Raw genomic sequence first — 24041 nt, 5'->3', positions numbered from 1 at the left:
TTAAGGGACACCTACAACCAGTCTGCTGTTTTTCCCTAGCTAAAGATGACAACACACACACACACGTTGAATGACTAATACACAGCAGATTCTTTAGAAATGTTTATTGTCAAATGTTCAGGACGGAAGTCCGACAGTCAATTTCCAGCATAGGAATGTCCCATCCAGTCAGGTTAGCATTGCATATCATCTAAATAATGCTTTTACAGTCATTTGCAAGTTCTTTAAAATGACACAAATTAAGATGTTTCGATACAGCTCAATATAAAGATGACTACAATAACATTAATGATATGTATGAAATTAGATGAGTTCCTTATAGTGTAAAATTATTATTTACCCTTATCATGAGTTGGGTAGATGTCTTTACAGTCTTACTGGTGGGCAGCAGTGTGTGCAGGCTTTTGTTCCTGCCCAACACTAACACACTGATTCAGCTAAATGAACCACCATGAGCCTCATCAAGAACAGTAGAAACAGGTGTGTTAGTGCCGGGCTGGGTCAAAAGCCTGCGCAGCCTGTGGGGTCCAGGACCATGATTGAAGATCATTGATGTGGTCTGGGCAACTGGATGAATGTGACCTGCAGGGACAGTGTTGGTGAGGACTGGCCAATGTTGGTGAGGACTGGTCAGTGCATGTACTGGCCCGTACCATAAATCTCAGATTATCCCATTCAATAGTGATTCAAAATTAACACAGAGTACGTTTACATGCACAGTAAGAACTCGATACTAAAACAGCCTATTGCAGTTGGCAGACTATGCAGTAGTAATGTAAACACCTTACTCTGATGTTAAATCGGCGTACGGTCAAAATCTAAGTAAGCATACGGTTTTCTGAGTAATCTTTCAAATGATTAGGACATGTAAACACCTTAATCTGTGTTCCAGCCGTGTATTTGATCTGCACGTGTTGGGCACCAGCTCAGCGAGCCTCCCATTTTAATGTGAGTGAAGTGAATTTGAGAAGTGGTTTTCACATACAAACGTTATATGTCTGAACTCAGAATCAAATATGCTTCCCAAAACTAACATGGTCACTGTGATAGAACATAGCTATTTTGATTGGCGATTTTCTGCATTTATCAGAGTGCCATCAGGTAATCTGACTATCCACAATAGTCGCATTACTGTGTGCACGTAATCGTACTCACTGAAGGAAAACACAGAACACATGTAGGTAGATACAGAAAACATCTTTCACAAAACCATGAAAAAAATACATTTTGATTTCTTAGTTAAAACAAACACAGAGCGATGAAATAAATGAACCCATTTCCTTGTATACAGTATGTGGAAATAGCAGTATATGAATGATGGTCAATTTTAACACCTTGTATCGTATAATTGTATCAGAAATGTTATACTGTGTATTGAAACTGCTGCCTTTAAAATCATTTAAAAAACCTGACCTGTACCACAACTATTTAAACAGCAATGGCCTCTTATGCTGCATGTGAGTGGAGGGTTTTTTCTTCATACATTTTGTTCTGGAGGCAGCTCTGCAGTCATACAATCTGATTTTAAACATAACCCTTACCCTCACCATAACCACACCGCTAAACCTGATGCCTAACCCTAAATGAAGACCAAAAAGCTAATTCTTGGTTTCAGGAATTTTTACAATATAGACAATTTTGACATTGCAATCTGTCCTAAGGGGAAATCACTCGGGCCGTGTCTAGACTTGACAGTTCATGCAGCTTTTGTATTCTGATCAGGTCATGTGTCTACACCTACATTTAAATGTGTCTACCGTGTCCACAGTGTGTCCGGATTCCCTTTTTTTCCACACCATTTTCAAATGACAGTATGCATTCTACAAACGGTGGTATAGGCGAAATATGATAATAACTACTGTAGCTAACTAGCTAGCTAACCTCTGTAGCTAGCCAGCAAGATAGTGAGCAACACTAAAGGGATTGCAAACGCTAGCCAAACAAAAATGTTTTTCTAAATATTAGCTAGTTGGCTACCATTTGAGGCCAGAAAACACGTTCCTCTCACACTAAGAACGTATTCCCTCCAACGTTATAATGAAAAGGTGCCTCTCTGTCCCAAAACACACGTTTTCTGGGGATTTGGTGGAGGAGTGCTGATGATGTTGCCCACTGTTTGCGCTTTCTGTAGCCTGATTGCGTCCAGACTGAGGAGAAATCCACACACAATGCATCCCTGACCACTTCAGATGTGAACACAATTAGACCACAAAGTGACTTTTGTGCGTCTAGACCCGTCTTTTCAATGCGATCTTCGTATTCTGACAGCAGAAGTCGCATGAAATTGTCAAGTGTAGACACAACCTCAGTTCTGCCTCCAGGACAAGATTCATAACAATAAAAGGCCAACCTGCTCTTACACTGGTCCTGTAAAACCCATGTGTATTATTTTCCAAATACTTAACATTAATTCTACTCATGACTCAATGAAAAGAATGAGTCCACTTTGCCACGTCACACATTCCATTCATCTTCAAGAATTAAACTCCTTTTTTAAAATCAGTAGTCAATCATATTGCACTTCAATAGTAATACATTGAAAATGTGAGTCAGGAGAGAAATGGGAGGGAGGGAGTAGATGGGATGAGTGTGTTTCTACCTAGGGTTATACTGGAGAGGGCTTGGAGATCATGGTACATAGGCAGTGGTTGGGATAACAATGGGTTAGGGTGGACATTTGGGGTAATTATGTGCTCGAGTCTTCTGTAGTAAAGCCTACAAAACACTGTCATAATAATGACATTAACAGTTATGAGAGCTGATATCAAACTGACTTTACAATATTATGAGGGGGGACTCCTGCTTGCCATGTACTATTTTAACTAGGTAAGTGTCATAACAGCATCATGGCCCAGGGTTCTAGTGAACTGCCCTTCTTTAATTTAATTTCCTTCCTCTCCACCTATCTTTCCCCCTTTTCTCTATCCTCCTACTCCTTTCTCTCTCCCTCTCTCTTCTCCTCCTCTATCTCTCACCTCTATCCCTCACTCTCCTCCTTTAAATACACATCCTACGGACCCCACACTCACAGCAGAACTTGGCCCAGTCTACAGGGTACTGTGTTCCACACTCGTGGCAGAACTTTGTCATCATTCCCCCATTATCCACGTTTTCACTTTTGCCATCGCTCCTGAAGTAGAGAAAGACAGGGAAGGGGAAAAATGTAGAGAGTGAGATATAAAACACACACACACACAAAGAAAGAGGGGGTGAGAGAAAGAGAGAGTGGGGAAAGAGCAAGATAGGAAATTAATGCATTAGTAATGACATCATTACATCTGACGTCAGTGAAAGAGAGAGAGCAGAAGGGCGTTTGAGTTGAGTCATCCGCTAAAGCGACTATAAGACATATTGACTGATGTCACCATGTAAATATGGACAGCAGGACAACACTATTGGAGAATCTTAATTGCATACTCCTTGCGTCCTCTCTCCTTGCCTCCTTCTCAAAACCCACTGGAGGAGAAGGTCAGAGGGGAAGGTCCTTTGAGCGATACCAACACCAACCACAAGAGGACAGTGTTTATTGTCTGGACTTCTATTTTGTCTAACACTTCAACTACAAGTAAAGCATCACATACAATCTCCCAGTCACACTCATACAGGCCTTTTCCTACCTGGAGTTGTATTTGTCTGTGTTGTAGGCTTTCCTGTTGTTGAGTCCCCCTGCTGTCTGAGAGATTTTCACAGAGCCATAGGAACCTACTGGACGGGGCTTACCTCCAACACTGGGAGAAGGAGAGGAGGAAGAAGAAGAGGAGAAAGAAGGGAAGAGTTTTTACTGGTGGTCTTAAACGTACAGTGGGAGAAAAAAGTATTTCGTCAGCCACCAATTGTGCAAGTTCATGAGGCGCGAGCACTTCGTCCAGACAAAAACTCGAAAAGTTCAGTTACAGATCGTAGAAACAAGTCAAACGATGTATGGAATCTATTTTTAGGATGTTTTTAACATAAATCATCAATAAGGTTCCAACCAGAGAAGTTCATTGTCTGAAGAAAAGCACTGGAACGAGAGCTAACTCTGTCGGGAGTGTGTGTCACGAGCCTGAGACACTCTGCCAGACCACTGACTCAATGGAGTCAAGTGCAACTTGACTCCATAGACACTGTGTATTCAGTAGGCCAAGCTTTGAAAAACTACAAACCTCAGATCTCCCACTTCCTGGTTGGATTTTTCTCAGGTTTTTGCCTGTCATATGAGTTCTGTTATACTCACAGACATTATTCGAACCGTTTTAGAAGTGTGAGCATGGTGTGTATGTGTGTTAGTGTTGTCAGCATGTGTGTGTGTACTAACCCTGAAGGTGGACTAGTGAGGCCAGAAGTGGCGCTGCGGTTAGGAGAGTAACCAGACGGAGCGCTCCTCACTGATCCTGCAGAGGGAACCTTACTGGATGAAATCCCTATAGGGACAAGAGGAGAGGAGAGGAACACAGGGTGTAGACTTAAAAACATCTCAGTCCTATCTCTCCAGCAAAATGGCTTAAATTCAGTGACATTGTATCTGAATGGCCGATGTGCCCAGCCCAAGAGGTTTTGTTGATTCTGCTTCAGTCAGTGTGGCCTAGCACAGAAGAGACAGGGTCTACTTGGAGTTGTCCTCTGTAAGACAGAGGGACAGTGTTCTTAAAGAGACTGAGCAGAAATAGAGACAAGCATGTGAAATAACCCCTGGGTTACACCAATATCTGCACCATCATCTGACTTGAGACACCGTGTGTGAGTTACCGGAGGGCTGGCCCAGGACAGATCTCTGGGGTAAACGGGAGGAAGAGGGCACAGCAGGAGAGTTAGCCTTCTTCACAGGAGCAGGAGGCTTGAACTGTGGAGCGCGCACACACACACAGACACACACACAGACACACACACAGACACACACACAGACACACTTGTTTTATGCTATGCAACACTCACTGCGCACTTTACTGTCAGTGGATGGCTCACACACTTAAAGAAACGTTAAACAACCACACACACATCAGTGCTGTCCTACCTGTGTGCGTGCAGGTGTTTTCTTGGCGTCCACAACCCCGGGTGCCTTGGCCTTATTCTGCATGCGAGCGTGCTGCTCCTTACAGAATTTCATGTGTCTGTCTGCTGCATTCTCACTGAACCGCCGCTCGCAGAATGGACACTGGATATAATCTGGAACAACACAATCACTGGATATAATCTGGAACAACACAATCACTGGATATAATCTGGAACAACACAATCACTGGATATAATCTGGAACAACACAACCACGGGATATAATCTGGAACAACACAACCACGGGATACAATCTGGAACAACACAACCACGGGATACAATCTGGAACAACACAACCACGGGATACAATCTGGAACAACACAATCACTGGATATAATCTGGAACAACACAATCACTGGATATAATCTGGAACAACACAACCACGGGATATAATCTGGAACAACACAATCACTAGATACAATCTGGAACAACACAATCACTAGATACAATCTGGAACAACACAATCACTAGATACAATCTGGAACAACACAATCACTGGATATAATCTGGAACAACACAATCACTGGATATAATCTGGAACAACACAACCACGGGATATAATCTGGAACAACACAACCACGGGATACAATCTGGAACAACACAACCACGGGATACAATCTGGAACAACACAACCACGGGATACAATCTGGAACAACACAACCACGGGATACAATCTGGAACAACACAACCACGGGATACAATCTGGAACAACACAACCACGGGATACAATCTGGAACAACACAACCACGGGATACAATCTGGAACAACACAACCACGGGATACAATCTGGAACAACACAACCACGGGATACAATCTGGAACAACACAATCACTAGATACAATCTGGAACAACACAATCACTAGATACAATCTGGAACAACACAATCACTAGATACAATCTGGAACAACACAATCACTAGATACAATCTGGAACAACACAATCACTAGATACAATCTGGAACAACACAACCACGGGATACAATCTGGAACAAACACAATAACACAGTCACCGGATATAATCTGGAACAAACACAATAACACAGTCACCGGATACAATCTGGAACAAACACAATAACACAGTCAGCGGATATAATCTGGAACAAACACAATAACACAGTCACCGGATACAATCTGGAACAAACACAATAACACAGTCACCGGATATAATCTGGAACAAACACAATAACACAGTCACCGGATATAATCTGGAACAAACACAATAACACAGTCACCGGATACAATCTGGAACAAACACAATAACACAGTCACCGGATATAATCTGGAAACACATGAAGATATTATGTATTTGTGTCATGGTGTGAATAGTACGAATGTGTCACTACCAAAGTCTAATGGTTTTAAATTACTGTTTTGTATTGTCTGGAAACTCACTTGTAGAATTCGCTTGCAGTAGGTCTCTTAAGAAAGAGAAGTCGTACTGAGGGGGGAGTAAGGGTGTTTTGTTACCTGGGTAAGGGTGTTGTTACCAGGGTCATAGGAGGGGGCTAGAGGAGGGGGTAAGGATATTGTTACCTGGGTTGTAAGAGAGGGGTGGAGGAGGGGGTAAGGGTTTTGTTACCTGGGTCGTAGGAGGGTGGTGGAGGAGGGGGTAAGGGTCCCCCATCCTTCATGACCTGAGTGATGCCCTTGGCAGCTCTGATGGTGGCAATGAAGTCCTCGTGTTTCCTGCGCCAGTTAGACTGCTTCTTAGGAGGCTCCGGCTGGAACGAACACACACACACACACACACACACACTTCAGTAACCCATCCGCCTGGAATGATGAAGGGAAACTGGATCCAAAGTGGTGCCTTTTAATGACTTTAGAATAGAGAAAGAAACCTCACAGCAACATCTCTCACTTGCTTCTAATACCTTATTCACACAGGATTTACGGTATGTTACCTGTTTGTTTTTTTACAATGCTTATATGCTACCCTTTCAAACAGTCTCATTTTTACCACATTATTGCTGGCATAAGCCTTTTATACCTCCTGTGCGCATGCCGACACCTGGGACGAGTGGGAGTAGGGGTGTGGGAGTGTGGCTGGCCTATTTTAATAAGTCCATTGAATAGAAACCATCACAAAGAAATGCATTATTCATTTGTTCAGGCAGGTCCTAAGTGACTAATAGAATGGCATATTTTGAGTTTAATTATGTTACTGGTCTGTACTGTCCATAGGCTGCTACATGGCTGTGCCATGCAAATTAAATCAATAGTTCATGATTTTGTTCATTAAAACAGACAAGAAACACATACATTCCCTGCCCTGACCACAGTCAACACACATATATTTTATATACTGAACAAAACTATAAAAAACACAACATGTAAATCAAATCAAATTTTATTTGTCACATACACATGGTTAGCAGATGTTAGTGCGAGTGTAGCGAAATGCTTGTGCTTCTAGTTCCGACAATGCTGTAATAACCAACAAGTAATCTAGCTAACAATTCCAAAACTACTACCTTATAGACAAGTGTAAGGGGATAAAGAATATGTACATAAAGATATATGAATGAGTGATGGTACAGAGCGGCATAGGCAAGATACAGTAGATGGTATTGAGTGCAGTATATACATATGAGATGAGTATGTAAACAAAGTGGCATAGTTAAAGTGGCTAGTGATACATGTATTACATAAGGATGCAGTAGATGATATAGAGTACAGTATATACGTATACATATGAGATGAATAATGTAGGGAACATTATATTAGGTAGCATTGTTTAAAGTGGCTAGTGATATATTTTACATAATTTCCCATCAATTCCCATTATTAAAGTGGCTGGAGTTGAGTCAGTGTGTTGGCAGCAGCCACTCAATGTTAGTGGTGGCTGTTTAACAGTCTGATGGCCTTGAGATAGAAGCTGTTTTTCAGTCTCTCGGTCCCAGCTTTGATGCACCTGTACTGACCTCGCCTTCTGGATGATAGCGGGGTGAACAGGCAGTGGCTCGGGTGGTTGCTGTCCTTGATGATCTTTATGGCCTTCCTGTGACATCGAGTGGTGTAGGTGTCCTGGAGGGCAGGTAGTTTGCCCCCGGTGATGCGTTGTGCAGACCTCACTACCCTCTGGAGAGCCTTACGGTTGTGGGCGGAGCAGTTGCCGTACCAGGCGGTGATAGAAGTTTGTGAGTGCTTTTGGTGACAAGCCGAATTTCTTCAGCCTCCTGAGGTTGAAGAGGCGCTGCTGCGCCTTCTTCACGATGCTGTCTGTGTGGGTGGACCAATTCAGTTTGTCTGTGATGTGTACGCCGAGGAACTTAAAACTTACTACCCTCTCCACTACTGTTCCATCGATGTGGATAGGGGGGTGTTCCCTCTGCTGTTTCCTAAAGTCCACAATCATCTCCTTAGTTTTGTTGACGTTGAGTGTGAGGTTATTTTCCTGACACCACACTCCGAGGGCCCTCACCTCCTCCCTGTAGGCCGTCTCGTCGTTGTTGGTAATCAAGCCTACCACAGTTGTGTCGTCCGCAAACTTGATGATTGAGTTGGAGGCGTGCGTGGCCACGCAGTCGTGGGTGAACAGGGAGTACAGGAAAGGGCTCAGAACGCACCCCTGTGGGGCCCCAGTGTTGAGGATCAGCGGGGTGGAGATGTTGTTGCCTACCCTCACCACCTGGGGGCGGCCCGTCAGGAAGTCCAGTAACCAGTTGCACAGGGCGGGGTCGAGACCGTGGGTCTCGAGCTTGATGACGAGCTTGGAGGGCACTATGGTGTAAAGTGTTGGTCCCATGTTTCGAGCTGAAATAGAAGATCTCAGAAATGTTCCATACGTACAAAAAAGTGCACTACTTTCAAATTTTGTGCACAAATTTGTTTACATTCCTGTTAGGGAGATTTCTCTATTGCCAAGATAATCCATCCACCTGACAGGTGTGGTATATCAAGAAGCTGATTAAACAGCATGATCATTACACAGGTGCACCTTGTGCTGGGGACAATAAAAAGGCCACTGTAAAATGTACAATTTTGTTAAACAACACAATGCCACAGATGTCTCAAGTTGAGGGAGTGTGCAATTAGCATGCTGACTGCATGACTGTCCACCAGAGCGGTAGCCCAAGAATGTTAATTTCTCTACCATAAACCACTTCCAATGTATTTTAGAGAATTTGGCAGTACATCCAACTGGCCTAACAACCGCAGACCACGTGTAACGACGCCAGCCCTCCACATCTGGCTTCTTCACCTGCGGGATCGTCTTGAGAACAGCCACTGGCACGCTGGGAAAGTGTGCTCTTCTCGGATGAATCCCGGTTTCAACTGTACCGGGCAGATGGCAGACAGCGTGTACGGTGTTGTGTGGGCAAACACAATTGCATTTTATCGATGGCAATTTGAATGCACAGATATACTGTGATGAGATCCTGTGGACAATTGTCGTGCCATTCATCCGCCATCACCTCATGTTTCAGCATGATAACACAATTCTTGAAAGTTGAAAATGTCCCAGTTCTTCCATGACCCGCATACTCACCAGACATGTCACCCATTGAGCATGTGTGGGACGCTCTGGATTGACATGTGTGACAGCATGTTCCAGTTCCCACTAATATCCAGCAACTTCACACAGCCATTGAAGAGGAGTGGGACAACATTCCACAGGCCACAATCAACTCTATACGAAGGAGATACATTTGCAAGAGGCAAATGGTGGTCGAACTAGATACGGACTGGTTTTCTGAGCCACGCCAAGGTATCTGTGACCAACAATTGACTGATTTCCTTATATGAACTGTAACTCAGTAAAATCGTAGAAATTGTTGCACATTGCATTTATATTTTTGTTCAGTGTTGTAAAGACTATAACTAATAATATAAATAATAATAACTTGTGTCACTGGAATATGTGGAACTGCTGTCATATAACAAACAAGGGATATGCCCCCATTTTATTTGAGTTTATATGTGTTTTAGAAACCTTCAAATCTGCTCTTTCAGCAAGAAATACAACATCTGACCTTGATGAACATTTTGTTCCACGTTTCCTACCCTCACTCTGCTTTGTTAGATATCATGCACATTGCCTGCTAGCAAACATCCCTGATAACTGATTTTGTTTATAGTAGCAGCAGACAGTTATCTAAACAGGATTCATTGTAGCAAAACATGCTCAACATAAATGTCCAACAAGATATTGCAGCCTATAGCTTTTGTGACTCCAGGGGCCGGTTAAAAATAAATAAATAGGGGGATCAGAATGAGCCGGATTCTGTAATCTTCTTTTTTTCTATCCAGGATCAGATCGATCTGACTGTTTGTGCCAGTTTTTTGGAATATTATCAGATATAAATCATTTGTATCAGATACCACAATATCAAGAAAAAAGAATACAGATTTTCAGTGCATTGAACAGGCCTACACCTCGCCATCTACTGGACAGGTTGAGGTACTACTTATCCACTGTCAGGGAAACATGAGTAAACTACATGAATAAAAGGTACCTTGATTAAAAATGAAAGAGCCTGCATATCACTTATAAGTAAGTAGATGCATTTATTTGACAGTTCTCAATATAAAAACTGCCCACATACCTATACTGCAGTCAATTTAACATAATGAACTTTTGGTTTTCAGATGTAAGAAAACCATTTTTACTTTCTCACCTTTCTTGGTTGTAGAGCCTTTCACCTTTCTAAACACACCCTGAATCCACCCTTCCAGTGGGATAAAGCTAATCCAGATTTTGGGGATTAAAAAAATTATCCTAATCACTACCTTTGAGATTTGAAAAACGCAAAAACCACACACAAAAGGTCAAATTGGATTACTAAATCCTTATCCCTATGAGGAAGATCAGAATCAAATGTTCCAGTTTTAAAAAACGTAATGCTAACATTTAATCCTATCCGATTTGCCAAAAAACAATAAGATACCTTTAAAAAAAACTGGCACATGAACTACATGACGATAGCCAAGACAAAATAGTTTGCATGTCACTTATAAGCTCATTTATTTGCATAACTTTTAATATAACACTTTAAAAAAGTTCCAATATTTTTCAACTAAATTTGCCATCTCACCAGAAGTCTTCATCATCTGAAAACACAACCCCAGCATCTTTCAAGCGTGCTTGAAATAAGAAATGCACAGTTGTCTCTTTTTGTTGGAGCACTATCAACTTGATCTGTTCTTCAGCTAGAATAGTCAGCTTTTCTGCCCTCTCAGTTTCCTTTTTTACAAGATTTCTATAGGCAGCATCATTGGTGTCTTTCTCAAGATGCCTTCTGTCCTAATCACTACCCTTTAAGTGAAGAAAAACGCAAAAACAACATTTAATCCTGATTAAAAGGTGAGATTGGATTACCAAATCCTTATCCCTAGCCATAAGATCAGAATCTAATTTTTCCGTTATGAAAAACACAATTCTAACATGTAATCCTATCTAATTGGGGAAATCCTAGCAGATTACTTTTGAAAAACTGGGAGAAAACCCAGGAGAAAAGGAATAGAGGAGAGGCTTGTGTAACTGCGAAAGGGCTCATCTGGAAAAGAAAGGCTATGTGTAGCTGAAGAAGCTCATTCATATCAACCCATCATTCGTTGGCTAAATATTAGGCCTAATACTGCAGTAAATGTATCATCACCAGCCAATGTGATCACACCATCACATGCTTTCTCTCCTTTCAAACTCCCCACCTATTAGGATATTTTGTCTGAAGACAGATTGCCTACTAGTGATTTGTAGTTAGTTATAAAGATATGCATATTTTTAAACCCATAACTTATTAGCTAAATATAAAGGTGTTTAAACATTTACCTGTCAAAGTCAAGTAAAAGGATGAAATGGTATATGTGTTCCCCGGGCTGAATGTCAAAGCATGTGTGCCAATAGACAAGTACAGCTCAGAGCAACATGATTTAAATGGGGAGAATTAATGCATTACAAGCACTTCTGTGAAGCTTTGTGATTGACAAAGATAAGTTTGATGTCGGACATCAGAATGTTCATGACTTAATGCGTGCCAAAGCTGGTGAAATACCAGAATCCAAGCAGACCAAACTCTTTGGTCATTTCAAAAAATGTACTGTATGTAGAATATTGTTTGCTATAGCTTGGAAAATAAATAAACGTGCAGTGCAATTCACCAGTCCCAATTCAAAGGGATTATTTATCCTCCAGATATCTGCATGCTCTGGTTTAGTGCACTAATTTAGGACAGTCCCAAACCATTGCATTTACCATGATGTTTAAGTGCCAAAAGAGTACATATTTTCAAGCCCTGGAGAATAGTGCCATTAGTGTGGATTAGAATCCTAAATAGAAATGAATGTTATAAAGTACGTACCAAACTAACCACAGTATATACCTGGGATTTGGTTTATCCCATGAAAACGACACTACTGGAGAACACACCTAGGTTCCCTCCCAAAAGTAGTGCACTATATAGGAAATAGAGTACCATTTAGGACACACCATGGCCAATTATTATTCTGGTAGCCAGCAGGGAGGGAACAGCTGTTCAGGACATAATACAGTATTGTTTTCCTTTTCCGTTCCCATTAAAATGCATGTCAGGCAGCGTGGCTAGCTGTCAGAAGCAGTAGAGTATAGGATGTAGCCTAAGCACCTCGCTACTCCTCTTAAATCAGACTACTGTTATCACCTAGATTTAGACTACACAACCAGCAATAAGAGCTAGAGCTCAATAGCGTTGAGCTAAAGCACATACAGACAGATATGGGACCAGTCTAGGAGTGTATAGCTCTGGTTTGGATGGCCCAAGCACATACAGACAGATATGGGACCAGTCTAGGAGTGTATAGCTCTGGTTTGGATGGCCCAAGCACATACAGACAGATATGGGACCAGTCTAGGAGTGTATAGCTCTGGTTTGGATGGCCCGAGCACATTCAGACAGATATGGGACCAGTCTAGGAGTGTATAGCTCTGGTTTGGATGGCCCAAGCACATACAGCTTAGTTCTGAATGCAGGAGAGCTTTTAGTATTTATTACCTTTCTAGTTTAGAAAATGAATTGTATGAAAAAAGGTCATTTAAAAACTGTCTGTTAAAGAATAGGGAAAGAGTGGAAGGGGATTGGTGCATGCAGTTGTTAGATGACAGTATTGGATTGCTCGATATTCTGACCAGACTACTGACCAGCCTACTGTTTCAAATAGACCTTCTGACAAAATAGAGCAAGTTACAGTGCAAAAGGACCAATACATTTTTGAATACCTTATACAGACAGCAATGTTGTGTTACAACAACACACAAACGTAAAATAAAGACTATTCAACTTACTTTCACAGTCTTAGCAGTGGTGGTAGAAGTGTGTGACTGAAATACATAATTGGTTTAAGGTGTATAACAAATTATCAGGAAACAGAAATGTTGATGGTCACATCTAGCTAACAAATGTGGACTTGTTTCACAGTAGAGTGGATCCTTGTCTTAAACCCATCACTAGGTCCCTTCAACAGCCTCTTTCACTGTGGTCTGAGGCACGTTTTGGCATGTCTGTGGCCTAATAACAGTTATTGGAGCTGTGTGTGTGTGTGTGTGTGTGTGTGTGTGTGTGTGTGTGTGTGTGTGTGTGTGTGTTGTTATGTTGTCTCACCTTAGATTTGATAGGTTTGATAGTGGAGATCTCTGTTCCCTCAGCTCTCTGCCTGCCAGAGTCAAACACCTTTCTCTTCTTAGCTGCTGCTTTCTGACAGATTGGGGTATGTTTCTTCTACAGGGCGAGAAGGAAAGGGACAGGGGGGTTTAAACCTCAAAATACACATACATGCTATAGTGTGTGTGTGTGTCTTACCAGGACTTTAGTGAAGAAGCTCCTTCCACAGATTTTACAGGGGATCAGCTCTTCGTTGGAGGGCGGAGCCTCTTCCACATCTGTACAGAAGTGAATGGATGCAGAGAAGATGAAGAGCTGTCATACAGTAGCCTTGGCTAGGATACACCACCAGGGGCATAAGAGTACTTGACAGAAATATGCTTAGGCCTAATGGGTAACAGCATATATGGCAAGCAGGAATATAGAAACGCTATTTGTTTGTTTGTGTGAAATGTATTGTAATGAAACAGCAGGGAGCAGGTCTCGAACCGTCGACCTTCGAGCCCGAGGTCCGGCGCGCTATCGAATGTGCCGCAAAAGCATGCTAGTGAGGCAGAGTCGATTACAGCGATTATAAACCCAGAGTCGTTACAGTATTTTACCAAATCCTATTTTATTTTAAATGATCAGGTAGGCACCCAGGCAGCCTAAAACGTAACAGCGTTTGACATAAATATGAAGCGATAGGTGCCAGGTTTAAGCAAAAATGTATTCAAGTAACAAACACTATTATGCACTGGTTCAAAATAGTAGCATTAGACAATTAGTCAGAATGGCTAAGTAATATAAGTGCTTTATTCTAGCAATGCATCAAGGCTGTTGGTGATGGTTTCAGTGGCTTTACTGTCTGAGAAGCATTTTAGATGTAGCTAGCTAGGTTGTGCCAGACCCATTTTTAGGCTATTGTTTAGGCTATGAGATAAAATAAATGTTGATCTAGGCTATTCTATCAATATTAGCTAGCCGGTTAGCATGAGGCTGCCGAGCCTGCCATTCCAAGCAAACAACATGTCCTTTCTTCAAGCGTTGTGCCTATGAAAGGCTATCAAATAGCTTTAGAGCTATCAAAGAGTAATCAGCTATTCAACTATTAAAAACAAGGTAAAAGCATGCATTACGAACAACTAGTGCCACCAATACTGGGATAACGCCCTAACCATAGCGTCATACTCCGCCCTGTTTTGGCCAGACACCGCAAAGAAAGAGGTCGGTAAACGACAATTAGTGCAGTTCTGCGGCACTGAAAAATCCCCGAAAATGAACACAACAAAATAAGTCGCATTGAAAACCTAGGATTTATTCAACAGTAAAATAGATAACTGTTTATCTCCTCAATGTATTATTTACTTAACGTCTTACCTTCAAAGTCCTCCATCTCTCTTGTCTGTGTCGGTCGCTGATGCTGCTGTAGCAACTAACTTGTCTAGGAGACGGCACCACGTCCCAACATCCGAGGATATCATTGGCCATTCCTTTGCTGTCAGCAAAACAGGAACGGGTGCATTGTTTATTTTGAACGGCAGGTGGGGCGTGGGAGGCGACCCTTTCTCTCTGTCTCTGTAAGTTTCACGTTTTAATGTCATGTGCACAAGTACAATGAGTAAAATTCACCCAATGGGAAGAAAGCTCATTCCATAGGCCTACTTGGACAAGTTTTATTTTTAATTTGCTAACATCAGCACATATCTTTTGGGGGTTTACTGTTTTAGCCTATAAGAACATAAGAACATGTCAGGGCAAAGATAGCATGGCCTATAATTTAAACAAATAAAACTAACAAGTCCCCTGAGTGTTGGTAAAACTGCAATATAATCATTTAGCCTTGAATTAGGCCTTTATGTCAATAAACTTGAACAGCCAGACTTCCATATTGGACACATATGTTGAGTTTGAATGGGATCTTTCACATGCTGCCACAATAAACCTCATTCTTAGGCCTCAATATGTTTTTCTTCTTGGCTGTGCGGGTCAGTATCTCACACACTGACTGCTCAGTACTCTCTCTCTCTAGCTCTCTCTCGCTTTCTCCCGCTCTCTCTCTCTCTCTCTCTCTCTCTCTCTCTCTCTCTCTCTCTCTCTCTCTCTCTCTCTCTCTCTCTCTCTCTCTCTCTCTCTCTCTCTCTCTCTCTCTCTCTCTCTCTCTCTCTCTCTCTCTCTCTCTCTCTCTCTCTCTCTCTCTCTCTCCACTCTAAATTCAATTACATTTAAAGTGCTTTATTGGAATGGTAAACATATGTTTATATGTGAAATACATAATAAACAAAAGTTAAATAAACCATAAAAACTGAACAGTAAACATTACACTCACAAAGGTTTCAAAGGAATAGAGGCATTTCAAATGTCATATTATGGCTATGTACAGTGTTGTAACGATGTGTAAATAGTTCAAGTACAAAAGGGAAAATAAATAAACATAAATATGAGTGCTATTTACAATGGTGTTTGTTCTTCACTGGTTGCCTGATTTCTTGTGGCAACAGGTCACAAATGTTGCTGCTGTGATGGCACACTGTGGTATTTCACCCAGTAGATATACTGAAAAAATATATAAAACGCAACAAGTGTTGGTCCCATGTTTCATGAGGTGAAAGAAAATATCCCAGAAATGTTCCATATGCACAAAAGCCTATTTCTCTCCAATGTCGTGCACACATTTGTGTACATTCCTTTTAGTGAGCATTTCTCCTTGCCAAGATAATCCATCCACCTAACCGGTGTGGCATTTCAAGAAGCTGATTAAACAGCCTGATCATTACACAGGTGCACCTTGTCCTGGGGACAATAAAAGGCCACTCTAAAATGTGCAGTTTTGTTACACAACACAATGCCACAGATGTCTCAAGTTTTGAAGGAGCATGCAATTGTCATGCTGACAGCAGGAATGTCTACCAGAGCTGTTGCCAGAGAATTGAATGTTAATTTCTCTACGATAAGCCAACCTCCAACGTATTTTTAGAGAATTTGGCAGTACATCCAACTGGCCACACAACCGCAGACCAGGTGTAAACACTGCAGCCTAGGCTTCTTCACCTTTGAGATCGCCTGAGAACAGCAACCCAGACAGCTGATGAAACTGAGCATTTCTGTGTGTCATAAAGCCCTTTTGTGGGGGAAAACTCAGTCTGATTGGTCTAGGAATTTCCATGATTGGGCAGGGGCGCAGCCATGGGTGGGCCTGGGAGGGCATAGGCCCACCCTCTGGGGAGCCAGGCCCACCCATGGCTGCGCCCCTGCCCAATCATGGAAATTCCTAGAATAGAGCCTAATTTATGTATTACAATTTAGTGATTTCCTTAAACGAACAGAAACTCAGTAAAATCGCTGACATTTTTGCATGTTGTGTTTATATTTTTGTTCAGTATATATTGAATTATATTATTGAGTTAGTGTAATAATTGATTTTGTTAGGCCTAAGAAATAATACGAATAGCGTTATACAATGTAAATAGGTCTACATCTTGCACTACAGTAGCCTAATTGCACAGACGAGCCAGTGCACGAGCAGTGACCAACCACCGAACCATTGTGCCCAGCGCTCAAACGTCATGCCCTACGTGCGGCCACTGCGCCCGTCGTGCAGCAAGAAAGGTCCGGTTGCATCTGTAGACGCGAGTCGCGACGTAAATCACAGACGACAGTCGACTTCCTCATGTCGCTGTGTGATTGACCGTGCATAGCAGCTTCTGTTTGGAAGTCCTCAGCACACACAGGTAAGATTTTAATGAGATTTCAAGCTTCGATTTCGTGTTTGTGTTACCTGTTTAAATGGTGCCGCTTTCGCTCTGCCTCACAGGTTGTCAAGCTACAGCTTTTAGAGAAGTCTTTGTCAGTAGCTCAGCGACATTCTCTGCTGTTTTGATTTAGCCTGGTTGGAACCCGTCTCATTGTTGTGCAAATTAAACATCGCCACACAATTGATTACAGTGTTGCCAAACAGCCGGACGTTTGCTATTACAGGGTTGACACATAGTAACAACAAATTGCACGCACTGTCGCGTTCTTTAATGTACATTCATTTGAAATTAATTAACATAGGCTAGATACATATCATAATGACCATGCAATGAATCCCCAAAGCCTTATAATTAATACTGAGAATGGATGGTTTTGTCAGAGATGACTGGACTATATGTAGGCCTATTGCATCTTGGAGCATCCTTCAGTCTGGAGTACACAACTACAGGTCTGTCATCATATGTAACTGAAATGTGAGCGAGAGGGGAGGGTTTTTTACAGAAGAGAGATTTCCAAGCCTTACATTTCTATTTAGCTAGATTTGGCCGTAAATACTTTTTTTAATGCCATGGATCCAATTTGTTCCTTCAGATTGCGTCAAACCTATGAATAACCAGATTCAATGCTGCATGGTAAATAGCCTGTGTTCATCAGTTATGGTCATTAAGATATGAATACTGAAGGATGTGTGTGGCTGTCTGTACACATTTCACTTGTTGAATTATTCAGCTGAAGGCAGTTTGTCTGAAGGCTATTTTAGGAAGGCTGTTGCCCTTAATGCTACAGGGACATACTCTGGCATCTTGCAAATGGCATGTTCCTTGGTAATGACTACACTTTTGTCAATCAGTGAACGGGGAAAACACACACACACCGAGCTCATAGTCTATGCTGATCTTAGCTCCTCGGGTGTAATGTTGTGTGTAAATGATGTAAAACATGAATATTTCAGAGTGCAGATTGCCAGGTACATCCCAGTCCCACCACTAAAACCAGTCCTGTAGCCTACATGCCACATTGAGCTCTCACAGCAAAGGAATGTACAGTATCACTCTAAGACACTGTACTTCACACCACAACTCTTAGCATAAAGTGTTTTCCACACCAGCGATGATGAGTATTGATTATGCCAGCTATCCCAGTTACAGTAATAGGTACTGTATATCAGTCATCCTTCTCAGTCCCCCTCCAATTCCTGATCTTGTACTTCTGACACAAATATGCAAGACCAGAATCACAAGGACATTAAGACATATCAATAAGATGCTGTCTTTATACCTTAAACACTCAAATAAATACTTGACGGAAATACTCTGTTATTTTAGTATCAATTGTTTATTTCCCCTGCAAGTTAACCTTTCTTGTCAAATAAGTATTGTTGATATAACAACCAATCCAAAGGAACCCCAGTGTATGACCAGTGTGGGGTGACTGGGTTCCTCATTAGTAGTGAGTGACCCAGTGTTTACTAGTCCAACAGCTGTTCACCATCGCTGCCACGGTGACACCATTTTGAGCATCACAGCTGAGTGCCAAGCAGCTGAGAGGAGAATAGAGGCCTAAAATAGCACCTGGCGGTCACGGTTTGGCACTGCATTCTGGGTATAACCTCTCTCTAATAGGGTGTTATCATGTCAGCAGTGGGGCTTAACCTCAATCTCCCTGGCAATGGTTACTGTATATGAAATCATGTTGTTTAAGGATTTGGATTTTGTCCAATGCATGCTAATACTAAACAATAGTGTTTCCTTCATTGGGCAAAGAATTGTATAATATTGAGAAATAGAGTTGCTTTTGAATTCAGAGGTGTTAAACTGTTCATAAGGGAAGGTAATGTCAGTGATGACAATGCCACTGACTAAGTGTGTGTTTATAGTGCAAGGGTGAAAATATTGACTTTATAAAACACATGTCCTGCAATTCTGTGTCGTTTGACATTACTTTTTATGCCTCTATTGAGGGGTATTTTGAAAACACAATATAGAGGATGATGCCTCCTGAGGAGGATGAGATTGCCAAACAGCAGTCTCCTCGCATGAATATTTTTTTAATGAATGGTATATGCCCACACCATTCTGTTGTTGGGGTATGCCCACACCATGCTGTTGTTGGGGTATGCCCACACCATTCTGTTGTTGGGGAATGCCCACACCATTCTGTTGTTGGGGAATGCCCACACCATTCTGTTGTTGGGGAATGCCCACACCATTCTGTTGTTGGGGAATGCCCACACCATTCTGTTGTTGGGGAATGCCCACACCATTCTGTTGTTGGAGAATGCCCACACCATTCTGTTGTTGGGGAATGCCCACACCATTCTGTTGTTGGGGAATGCCCACACCATTCTGTTGTTGGGGTATGCCCACACCATTCTGTTGTTGGGGCATGCCCACACCATTCTGTTGTTGTGGCATGCCCACACAATTCTGTTGTTGGGGCATGCCCACACAATTCTGTTGTTGGGGCATGCCCACACAATTCTGTTGTTGGGGAATGCCCACACAATTCTGTTGTTGGGGAATGCCCACACAATTCTGTTGTTGGGGTATGCCCACACCATTCTGTTGTTGGGGCATGCCCACACCATTCTGTTGTTGGGGCATGCCCACACCATTCTGTTGTTGGGGCATGCCCACACCATTCTGTTGTTGGGGCATGCCCACACCATTCTGTTGTTGGGGCATGCCCACACCATTCTGTTGTTGGGGCATGCCCACACCATTCTGTTGTTGGGGCATGCCCACACCATTCTGTTGTTGGGGCATGCCCACACCATTCTGTTGTTGGGGCATGCCCACACCATTCTGTTGTTGGGGCATGCCCACACCATTCTGTTGTTGGGGTATGCCCACACCCTTCTGTTGTTGGGGTATGCCCACACCCTTCTGTTGTTGGGGTATGCCCACACCCTTCTGTTGTTGGGGTATGCCCACACCCTTCTGTTGTTGGGGTATGCCCACACCCTTCTGTTGTTGGGGTATGGCCACACCATTCTGGTGTTGAGGTATGCCCACACCATTCTGTTGCTGGGGTATGCCCACACCAATTATAGGTCAAATTATAAGGTGTATGCACCAATTTGTAAGTCGCTCTGGATAAGAGCGTCTGCTAAATGACTTAAATGTAAATGTAAATGTAAATTTATAGAAATCTGTAAACACTGGACAGCTACTTTAAAGCTAATTTCCTGCTATTTTTTTATTTTAAATAAATTACATGTCCCCCTAAACCCCATGGCAATATCACTTATGTTGTAGGGACTGGGTGCACTGGGTGCTAACTAAAAAAAAACATCAAGGCTTTCCATCTGGCTCCACTCAGCAGATGGCTGGTTTATGGCACAGGGTAATCCATCCACTGCCCTGGGAGACTGTAAGTGTGTTTCCATTGTGTGCGTGTGTTCCCCTGTCTCCCAGGCCCTGCTATGTTGAGGTGTATCAGCTATGACTGATGTGGAGGCGACATATGAAGACTTCATCGCTTCACAGCGGACCGGCCGACGGAACGCCGTACACGACATCCCACAATCCCCTGAGGCACAGGGACCCAGCGACCTATCACACGACCTGGCTCAGCTCAACATCAACAAATCCGGTGAGAGCATTAGACAAACACTCTGTTTCAAAACTTGGCTAGCATAATTCAGCTGTTGGTCAGGAAGCTAATGAAAGATGCATTTGGTGTTTCAACTTGAGACAAAATCCAGACTTGCCAGGACCTGTGTTTTATAAATTGGTCTATATTATCTCTTCATCTCTTTCTGTAGCAGGGCGATGTGTTGTTTTACATGACATATGGGAGAAAGTGTGACAATGCCAAGATAATGCCAATTTGGCCAACGCAGGAAGTTGAAACCGACAGGCGGCCAGATGAGCCATGCGTTTCCCTTGATAACTCATAGGGAGAATCTCAATTGCATATTCCTCACCCCTCTCTCCTGACCTTCTTTTCAAAACCCATTGGATGAGAAAGCCAGAGGGCCCTCCCCTCTGACCTTCTCCTCCAGTGGGTTTTGAGAAGGAGGCAAGGAGAGAGGACGGAAGGAGTATGCAATTAAGATTCTCCAATAGTGTTGTCCTGCTGTCCATATTTACATGGTGACATCAGTCAATATGTCTTATAGTCGCTTTAGCGGATGACTCAACTCAAACGCCCTTCTGCTCTCTCTCTCTTTCTCTCTCACTGACGTCAGATGTAATGATGTCATTTAGAGTCATTATTAATGCATGAATTTCATTCCCCTCTCTCTTTCTCTTAGGTGAAGGAGAGGATGCTGAAAAGAGCCAGGCCCCGTCAGAGTCTTCATCCCAACCAGAAGAGGGGGGTAAAGAGTAGGAGGGCTAGCAGACGCTCAGTGGTCATCAGTGGACAAACTGCTGCTCTTTTTCCAAACTTCTAATCTGTGAACTGATCTTTCACCCTACTATTGTCCAGTAGTCCCTCCCCAACTTCTCTCAAAACTCTGCCCTGAGCCAATAATATGAATTGTTGGGTTTACTTAGGCAACCGCAGCACACTGAGCCCTCTGTGCTGGTCCGCGTCCCAACAGTCTTAAAAAGCTCCCTTTCCTTACCTACTTTCCTTCTAAACCACTGAAGCTGAAATTAGACAAGACCCCAGTTCCGATTCTCCCCTCTCTCCTTGAAGTGTGTTCACTTCAAGGAGATGAATGGGAAGGAACAGAATTGGAGTAATATGGTACGACAGATGAAAACAATGTGGTGGAATCTTACCCATTGACTTTTCGGTGGTCCTTCCTAAAGGAAAGGAAGCCATTTAATGTGATTGGGACGTGGCTGAAGATGTTTTCAATAGAGGAAGTGGAACTTGCCTAACCCGCCTTGGGGATTCTCTATGGTTACCACTATAAACACAGAACTAAACTGTAACAATGAACAGTGATTGGACACTGACTCCAGCTCTTTCCTCTCTGCCCTGATGCCATTGGCCCAGGCCCCCTGTCAATCATGTGGACATCCTTACAGTAACAACAACCTCCTTTCACTCTCTAAATGATTGAACCTTCATTAATCCAAGTGATCTCCTGAGCTTGAGAACCTCTTTTACCAGAGACTTGACAAGGCACGGCACTGGGGTTGGAAACAAAAATGTCATATACATTGTCATGACGTGATAATTGGACACACTGACACTAAAAGATGGCCGTTAGTTTCGCTGCACTGTTTTGCTTGTCTCCAACAGGTTTGCTATGTAAGTGTACACTGCTAGCTGATGTCCCCTCCATATTGTGTGGCTGATCAGTGTGTTTACTGTCCCATGGTCGTGTCCTGTCTCACCCACTGTACCAGGAATTGAGCTGTGACTTACTCTTTTTTTTTTTTTTTTTTTTTTTTTTCTGTATTTCATAAAACAAGTTATTAATCCAAATTCATAGGCTACAATTTCCGTCATGGATTATTTAATCAGTTTGGATTAGTAACTCGTGACGAGAAGAACACTAGTTTTGAAGGTGAGACTGACATCTATGCTCGACGCCATTGTTGAGTTGTTTGTTTGGATGTACAAATAAAGATCATTCATCATTGATAGGAGGCGAGTGAGTTTATTGCCAGTGGCTCCCTCTTGTGGTCAACACGGTCTTGTGGTCTACATTGTTTTTTGGCATTGCAGTTCAGACTTGGTGACAGCCAGCTCCACTCTGTTCCACTGCCATGTCTCTCAGCTCAGTCCAGATGGTACGGGTCATCTGGATAGCTTCAAAGTCTTCAACACCAGTAGAGCTATACAGCCCCTGGTTACAACAGGTTTGATAAGACCTAGCAATGTGCTGTTAGCTCAACTTTTATCAGGATGCGTCTATGTCACCCCTATTATCATTAGAAACATCGGCTCGCCCATACGTTTGATATATTAATGAAGGACCAGCCCACTATTATGAGGGCTCCCCTGGCTTGCCCCGCGTGATCAATGTGTAATTCAACCCCTGACAGTACGTAATATAATGACAGTATGGACAGCTGATCGCAGTGCCAGACCACGTGTAACAACACCTTCACAGGATTGGTACATCTGAACATCACACCTGCGGGACAGGTACAGGATGGCAACAACAACTGGCCGAGTTACACCAGGAACGCACAATCCCTCCATCAGTGCTCAGACTGCAATAGGCTGCAATAGGCTGAGAGAGGCTAGACTGAGGGCTTGTAGGCCTGTTGTAAGGCAGGTCATCACCGGACATCACCGGCAACAACGTCGCCTATGGGCACAAACCCACCGTCGCTGGACCAGACAGTTGCAGTTTGGTCTCACCAGGGGTGATGGTCGGAATCGCGTTTATTGTTGAAGAAATTAGTGTTACACTGAGGCCTGTACTCTGGATCGATTTGGAGGTGGAGGGTCCATCATGGTCTGTCTTAGTGTGTCACAGCATCATCGGACTGAGCTTGTTGTCATTGCAGGTAGTCTCAACGTTGTGTGTTACAGGGACGACATCCTCCTTCCTCATGTGGTACCCTTCCTGCAGGCTCATCCTGACTTGACCCTCTAGTATGACAATGCCAACAGCCATACTGCTCGTTCTGTGCGTGATTTCCTGCAAGACAGGAATGTCAGTGTTCTGCCATGGCCAGCGAAGAGCCCGGATCTCAATCCCATTGAGCACGTCTGTGACCTGTTGGATCGGAGGGTGAAGGCTAGGGCCATTCCCCCCAGAAATGTCCGGGAACTTGAAGGT

At 42.9% G+C, this 24041-nt stretch overlaps 2 protein-coding genes across 3 annotated transcripts; one reads left to right on the top strand and one right to left on the bottom strand.

The window, feature by feature from the left end:
* Positions 1-89: 89 nt before the first annotated feature.
* On the bottom strand, positions 90-15131 carry zc2hc1a (zinc finger, C2HC-type containing 1A). 2 transcript variants are annotated; one of them, XM_035741778.2, is made up of 10 exons: positions 14969-15131; positions 13808-13887; positions 13610-13726; positions 13294-13329; positions 6610-6751; positions 4994-5145; positions 4729-4822; positions 4298-4403; positions 3618-3728; positions 90-3130 (listed from the first exon to the last, which is right to left on the bottom strand). In XM_035741778.2, the coding sequence occupies exons 1-10, from the start codon at positions 14982-14984 to the stop codon at positions 2998-3000; spliced, it is 987 nt and encodes a 328-aa protein (XP_035597671.1). In that variant the 5' UTR covers positions 14985-15131; the 3' UTR covers positions 90-2997. The 2 variants fall into 2 exon arrangements, with proteins under 2 accessions (XP_035597671.1, XP_035597672.1); XM_035741779.2 differs by lacking the exon at positions 13294-13329.
* A 1952-nt stretch (positions 15132-17083) lies between these two features.
* pkia (cAMP-dependent protein kinase inhibitor alpha) lies at positions 17084-22889 on the top strand. Its single transcript, XM_035741777.2, has 3 exons — positions 17084-17319; positions 20761-20938; positions 21603-22889. Exons 2-3 carry the CDS (start codon positions 20788-20790, stop codon positions 21677-21679), a joined length of 228 nt encoding a protein of 75 aa, XP_035597670.1. The 5' UTR covers positions 17084-17319; positions 20761-20787; the 3' UTR covers positions 21680-22889.
* Positions 22890-24041: the final 1152 nt, after the last annotated feature.

This window comes from Oncorhynchus keta, chromosome 28, assembly GCF_023373465.1.
Source record: "Oncorhynchus keta strain PuntledgeMale-10-30-2019 chromosome 28, Oket_V2, whole genome shotgun sequence".
Lineage (NCBI taxonomy): Eukaryota > Metazoa > Chordata > Actinopteri > Salmoniformes > Salmonidae > Oncorhynchus > Oncorhynchus keta.
Note: the sequence above shows the minus strand (reverse complement) of the source record. Positions and strands in the feature narration are given on the sequence as shown.